This window comes from Oncorhynchus gorbuscha, linkage group LG24 (genome assembly GCF_021184085.1).
Source record: "Oncorhynchus gorbuscha isolate QuinsamMale2020 ecotype Even-year linkage group LG24, OgorEven_v1.0, whole genome shotgun sequence".
Taxonomy (NCBI): Eukaryota; Metazoa; Chordata; class Actinopteri; order Salmoniformes; family Salmonidae; genus Oncorhynchus; species Oncorhynchus gorbuscha.
Window position 1 is genome coordinate 43,137,154 of NC_060196.1, and position 6,985 is coordinate 43,144,138.

General features: G+C 47.0%; 1 protein-coding gene across 1 annotated transcript in view; it reads left to right on the top strand.

Annotated features, from left to right (window-relative positions):
* The first annotated feature begins 255 nt into the window (after positions 1 to 255).
* The window catches only part of dclk3 (doublecortin-like kinase 3), a 7,589-nt gene continuing 859 nt past the window's right edge, over positions 256 to 6,985 (top strand). Inside the window, exons 1-7 of the mRNA XM_046327595.1 lie at positions 256 to 661; positions 1,771 to 1,982; positions 2,216 to 2,347; positions 2,540 to 3,877; positions 4,088 to 4,220; positions 6,335 to 6,502; positions 6,768 to 6,985. The exon at positions 6,768 to 6,985 is cut by the window's right edge and continues 859 nt beyond it. Of these exons, the coding sequence (XP_046183551.1) occupies positions 580 to 661; positions 1,771 to 1,982; positions 2,216 to 2,347; positions 2,540 to 3,877; positions 4,088 to 4,220; positions 6,335 to 6,502; positions 6,768 to 6,985 (2,283 nt within the window). The 5' untranslated portion in view covers positions 256 to 579. The remainder of the gene's footprint in view (positions 662 to 1,770; positions 1,983 to 2,215; positions 2,348 to 2,539; positions 3,878 to 4,087; positions 4,221 to 6,334; positions 6,503 to 6,767) is intronic.

The following is a 6,985-nucleotide window of genomic DNA, read 5'->3' on the forward strand; positions in this document are numbered from 1 at the left end:
TGTGCGTGTGTGTGTGTGTGTGTGTGTGTGTGTGTGTGTGTGTGTGTGTGTGTGTGTGTGTGTGTGTGTGTGTGTGTGTGTGTGTGTCTGTGTGTGTCTGTGTGTGTTTGTCGTGTGTGACGTGTGTGTGTGTGTGTGTGTGGGGGGGGGGGGGCTGTGCCAGAGCGGTGACGCATCTCTCCCGTTATTCCGGCAATGATCACCTGGACTCCCCTTGTTATTGTTACCGTCCCGATTTGGCGGCAGTGTTGCTGTTATGTACGCTAACATCCCATTCGACGCACAGGTTTCGGTTGTCCCTACCCGCCTTCCCTTTCTTATAACTTTCGAGAGAGCGTTTTAAATTGCTCAACTGGACTCCTCCCACGCGCACCCGTAGCAACCCTGGTGTTCCTCCTATGTTCTGGTCAAAGCGGTTCAACGCGCGAATCCAGTCAACTACTGTAGTCCTATCCCTCATCTCTCTTTCAAAAACGGAAAAGGAAGACGATATTACATTGAAATAATGACCACCGCTGCAGGTAAAGAAATGTTCAACTGAAACTCCGAATGATTGTGCTAGAAGTGAACAGGTAGGCTATGACGCCAGTGTGGAAACAACGGTTCGGATGCGGTTACGCGGCGCCAGGAACGAGATGGAGAGCGGCATGTCAGTCAAGAGGTGAAAACACTCAATCTTCATGCTTTAAAAGTAAAAAGTATAATTTCTCTCAAATTATATATATTGCTTAGTCTTTATTTCAAAATTTTAGTCTTTATTTCTTATTTCTTATGTATTTTAGAAAAATATCTAGATTATTGTTATGTAAAAAAAAGTAGCAATTTGTGAGGAATGAAGAATGAGCAAAATACAGATACAACTGTATCTTGTATTCTGGTGGCAGTTGTGGCTCCATCTGTGTATAAACCTCAGCGCGTTGGCCTTGTTCTTATTGTTGTATTAGAGTTATTTTTATCAGGTGTTTGTTCATAGGAGGTTAGGATCTGCCTCAGTGAAAAGCTGACAGGACAAGTGTTTTGTAGCTTGGTGGGAGATGGTGGATTTTTGGGATAGCCTTGTTGAAGGGGTAAAATAGGTTCATGGCACATACTGGATGGGGTGTGCGTCAGGGAGGGATCCCATATACCTCCTCTCCAACTCCATGGACAACACAGGTGTGTGTGTGTCTGAAAGTGAAACATCTTCAACTTTGACACTGTGTCTAATGCTTAATTAATCATGCAGCTTCAGGAAAGAACTAGGCCACGCTTTTGTTGTTGTGGCTTGTGTGTGTGTGTGTGTGTGTGTGTGTGTGTGTGTGTGTGTGTGTGTGTGTGTGTGTGTGTGTGTGTGTGTGTGTGTGTGTGTGTGTGTGTGTGTGTGTGTGTGTGTGTGTGTGTGTGTGTGTGTGTGTGTGTGTGTGTGTGTGTGTGTGTGTGTGTGTGTGTGTGTGTGTGTGTAAACAAATCCGGCTGATCAGATTTGAGTCTTTTCCATGGACTCCATGAGATTCTTTGAGCGCCCCGCTCTCCTGCCTAAATTATTAACGCTTCCTTAAGACACACACACACACACACAAAATACACAATGAGGACCACGCATCATGTTACCTCCTTGTTTATCTAAGGAAAAGCAATAACCCAGTTAACCTATACAGACAGTTGATGATGACAAATTTACAAAGTGGAAAGAAATCGTCTCAACTAACTTATCTAACTAACCCGTTGATTCTTTCATCTCTCTCTCTCCCCCTGCCTCCCCACCATCCTCTCTTCCCCCATCTCTCTCAGATTCCTCCCTCTCTAAACGTATGGGGGGTATTCCTCACCCTCAGGCCTGGCCCTCTCTCCCCCTCCCCCACCTTGATCCCCTCCCTCCAGCCACTAGGACACATCTCCCTAGTCCTTTTCCAGTCTTCCACACTCGTCATGCTGAGCAGAGTGCCGAGCGACCACGCTTGGTTACTGTGGTCCGACCATGCGGTCACAGCACCCTCAGGAAGGTAACGGTCCAGAATGAAATGATTAATGATTACAAAGAAGTAACCAACCCTCTTTCTGGAGAGCTACTGGATCTGCAGGATTTTGTTCCATTCCTGCACTAACACACATGATTCATAACGGAAGAAGTTGGCTTCAATTACATTTTATTCAATTATAATGATATGGTTGGCTTGGCTCCCACATGTTCAGTTCTTCCTGGTTTCTTGATGACATCATCTTTATGCCTGGTCAGGTGACATTGCTGTTGAATCGTAGGAGCGTGGTCTCGTACGAGCAGCTTCTATTGGACGTCTCCGAGGCGCTGGGGTTCCCTCGCTGGCACAGGGCCAGAGTCACACGCCTCTACACACCACACGCACGAGAGGTAACCACACACACACACACACACACACACACACACACACACACACACACACACACACACACACACACACACACACACACACACACACACACACACACACACACACACACACACACACACACACACACACACACACACACACAACAACAACAACACACCTCTAATTCCAGGTGTTTGTGTCTAACCCTCCAGGTGCGGGGTGTGTGTGATTTCTTCCGTGGCGAAGCAGCGTTCCTGGCATTGGGAAAGTCTCGTCCAGAGCTCCGGAGTGTCGAGGAGGCCCTGGAGGAGCTGTTTCCACAGCATTCCTGTTACCGTAACAACGCACTCCAGGCCTGGGAGAGGAGGTTACAACCTTCACCTAATAAAGCTGCCAAGGCCGACAGCGGATACAGCGAGGGGACAGACATACACACACACCCTGACAAGGATACACACACAAGCCTCGACACGAACACACAGACATACAGTGTTACATACACACAGGGATGCAACCTGGACACACACACACATACACACCAAGACACACTGACACAACCCAATACACACCCCAAAACACTGACACACCACAATACACACCCAAACAGGCACTCCACACACAAAAACAAACACCCAACTAGACAGCCCATACACCCTATTCACACACACCTCGACACGGATGCGCACACACATAGACACCCTAACACGCATTCTAACCAACACGCCACACACCCCTCTCACCCCCCCAATCACCTTCAGAGGGTCAAAGGGAAAGTTGCAGCCAGAGAGATTCTCTCCTCACCGATAGGTCCCCCCACCCAGGAGGAGGAGCTAGGAGAGGAACTAGACACGCCCCCTACTCCACTCTGCAGGAACTGTAAGCCTTCTGAAGGACCCAATCCGAGAGCAGGGAGGGCTCCACTTCCTCCCGTAACCAGGAAGCAAACAGGAAACGGACCAAACGACAAGGAAGTAGAGAAACCTCACGTCGGTCCCACCCCACTCCACACTGGACCAATCTGCAGGCTTGATGAGGAGTCCCTCAGCCACTCAGAACCTTCATCCTCAGAGTCTAAACAGGAAGAGGCGAGGACTAAACAGGAAGTGATATTTGACCTCCCATCTGATGGTAGTGATGTCACCCTGTCAGACATTGAGCGTTGCTATGACATTGGCCGCATGGTCGGAGACGGGAACTTTGCTGTTGTGCACGAGTGTCATCGGCGCGCCAATGGGGAACCCTTCGCTGTGAAGATTGTGGAGCACTCAAAGCTCATTGGCCGAGAGCACATGATGCAGAATGAGCTGAGCCTTCTGGGTAGCCTGTCACACCCCCGCGTGGTTCGCCTCTTCACACACCACCACACACACACACACTCCTATCTTGTCATGGAGATGGTTGCCGGGGGCGACCTGTTTGAGGCAATCGCGGTCCGTGGGAAGTTTCCAGAAGAGGAGGCAGGGCTGATGGTGTGTGATGTCAGCGAGGCTCTGAGATACATCCACAGCAAGACCATAGTACATAGAGATCTGAAACCTGAAAACCTACTGGTGAGGGAGAGGGTATGTGTGTGTGTCTGTGTGTCTGTGGAGGTGTGTGTGTGTGAATGCAAGCATTCCAAGCATCTCTCTGTAACCCACTCTCTCCCTGCTGCTCTTTCCCCCCCTCTCTCTCCCTGCCCCTCCCTCTCTCTTCCTGCCCCACCCTCTCTCTCCCTGCTGCTCCCCCCCTCTCTCCCTGCCCCTCCCTCTCTCTTCTAGGTGGAATGCAGTAGTGATGGCGTCAGTAGGTTGAAGCTGGGTGATTTTGGTCTGGCCATGGTTGTAACAGAACCCATCTTCACTGTGTGTGGAACTCCCACCTATGTCGCCCCGGAGATCCTCTCGGAGACAGGTGACCATGTCTATCACTTTATTTCTACCTTTATCTATCACTCTACAGTAGCTGTGCCTGTGTTGTGATAATTGTGATGTTTGCTCTATAACCTGTTAGTTCATATGCCTTGCCACTGTGATATATAGGCCTCAGACTGAGACAATAAGAAGAGACAGTGGCAGAATAAACTCAAGCACATCTTTGTTTCATCACAAAACCGGAGAGCAACATCTGCCTGGTGAAGTCCACAACCCCACCATTTAGCATGTAACACACAGTAATATGACCTACAGCATGGTCAAGCAAGTTAATGAGTATGTTAACATGCACACTAATAATTCAATATTAAATTGATTATGGAAAAAGGCAGAGTATGGCATTAGTCATGTAAACACCTTACTCTGCTTATCTTAATCAGCGTAAGGTCATAATCGAAGTAAGCATGTACCAATTAAAACACCTGGTTTTGTGTGCAATCTTTTGAATTATTAGGACACGTAAACAGCTTAATCGCCATCCCAGTGGTGTATTTGATCTGCACATTTCCCAGCAAAAGGTAGCGCAAGTTTCCCTAAAATGGACGAGTGAAGTGAGTTTGGAAAAACTGAAAGTATGCATCTTACAAATAGCTTTCACATACAAACTTTATATATCCGGACTAAGAATCGAATAGTCTTCGCAAAAATAACATGGTCACTGTGGTAGAATGTTTATTTTGATTGGCAATTTTCTGCATTTATCAAAAATCCCATCAGTAGCCTGATTTCAGATGTGTCCATGTAAACAGGAATATTAGAGAAATCGTTATTCTTGCAAAGTATGTAAACGTTTTAAACAAACTATTATATTAACCTATCCACAATAATCGCACTATTGTGTGCATGTAACTTTGCTCAATGTTTCCAACATTTTCAGACCACTAAACAACTAATGATTTAGAACCACAAATAGTCCACTATTCCAGCACCATTTCAACTTCAACATCATCATGTCACCTCTACTTAGTTGAATACAGTGACAACTAAAAGATACCAAAAACAATGTAGTCCAATCAACTAAATATGATATGACCGTCCATGGTATTGATTTGTGTGTGTGTGTGTGTGTGTGTGTGTGTGTGTGTGTGTGTGTGCGTGCGTGCGTGCGTGCGTGCGTGCGTGCGTGCGTGCGTGCGTGTGCGTGTGTGCGTGTGCGTGTGTGTGTGTGCAAGTAGAAAAACATGTTGACTCACCCTACTTGTATAGAAACACCAATGACATCCTCCTCTCTTTCATGTTGCGGAAACGGTCTATGATTGTCATACAGTAAACTCTTTTAGCTTTTGTTATCCTAGGCTACCTGACTAACAATGCTTGTTCGCTAGCCTAACTTCCTTTCATGGGCAATGATGCGCCAGGACAGCTAGTTAACATTAGCCTTCTACATATAGCTACATATTGAACTTCCATCCTCTCAGGCCAGGGGCACAATGTATGAATTAATGGTTAGATCAGAATGAAGTAAAACCACAAATATAAATCCCTATCTCCTTCTACGGCTAGTTTAGGAAAGGGACGATTTTAGCTAGCTAGCCACCAGAAGACAATGAGAAGCAACAATTTCATTTGTTTCTATAAATGAGTTCTGCTTTTGATGTGATGTGATTGGTGTGAAGCCAAACACAAACTGGCTTCCCTTGACACTTTTCTTTGGTGCTCCAGGACCATTCACAGTTGAGCTCACTCAGTTTAGCTCAACACCGATTGGCTGTTATTTATTTTTTTAATCAAAGGAGGCCAAACGCTCTCTGGCTTCCCTTCCATTCAATGCTAGGGGTGGCAACAATGTCATACTCTTTCTGACCAGACAGTATCAGATAGATGGGCTTTGGCTACACATACTGAGACAGAGGGGCGCTGTTTCGCTCGCTCAGATACATTCTCCAGTGAGATATGTTCAGCCTCTTGTGAATTGAAGAAAAATTATGAAACACAGACAGGCGAAAGATTAACTGTTTTATATGGGGGGGTTTTCTCTTTAAAAAAAACATTTTTGGGGAAGCCTGGCTTCACTTAGCATCCATGAATACATGCCACTGTCACTCTATCAATCACTTACCTCTACCTCTGTCTCTCTCTCTCCTCCCTCCACAGGGTATGGTCTGCCAGTAGACCTGTGGGCATTGGGAGTGATACTGTACATCCTTCTCTGTGGGTTCCCTCCGTTCCGAAGCAGAGACCGAGACCAAGGGGAGCTGTTCCAGATGATCAGAGAGGCTCACCTCACCTTCCTGTCACCTTACTGGGATGACATCTCAGACGGTGAGACACACACATGGTTATAGACATAAGCAGGCACATACACCCATGCTTGTACAAACACACATACACATGCACGCGAGCACACACACACACACACACACACACACACACACACACACACACACACACACACACACACACACACACACACACACACACACACACACACACACACACACACACACACACACACACACACACACACACACACACTCACACATATTGTACCCTGTGTGTGTGTGTGTGTGTGTGTGTGTGTGTGTAGGAGCGCGAGGCCTGGTGAGAGCCTTGCTGCAGGTGGATTCAACAGAAAGACTGACGGCAGCTCAGACTCTTATGCACCCCTGGATTCAGACCACTACTGACCAGTACAGACCAACACAGACCACTACTGACCAGTACAGACCAACACAGACCACTACTGACCAGCAGAGCCCAGCACAGCTGAGCAAAGGCCAACACAGACATGAACCGATCAGTGCA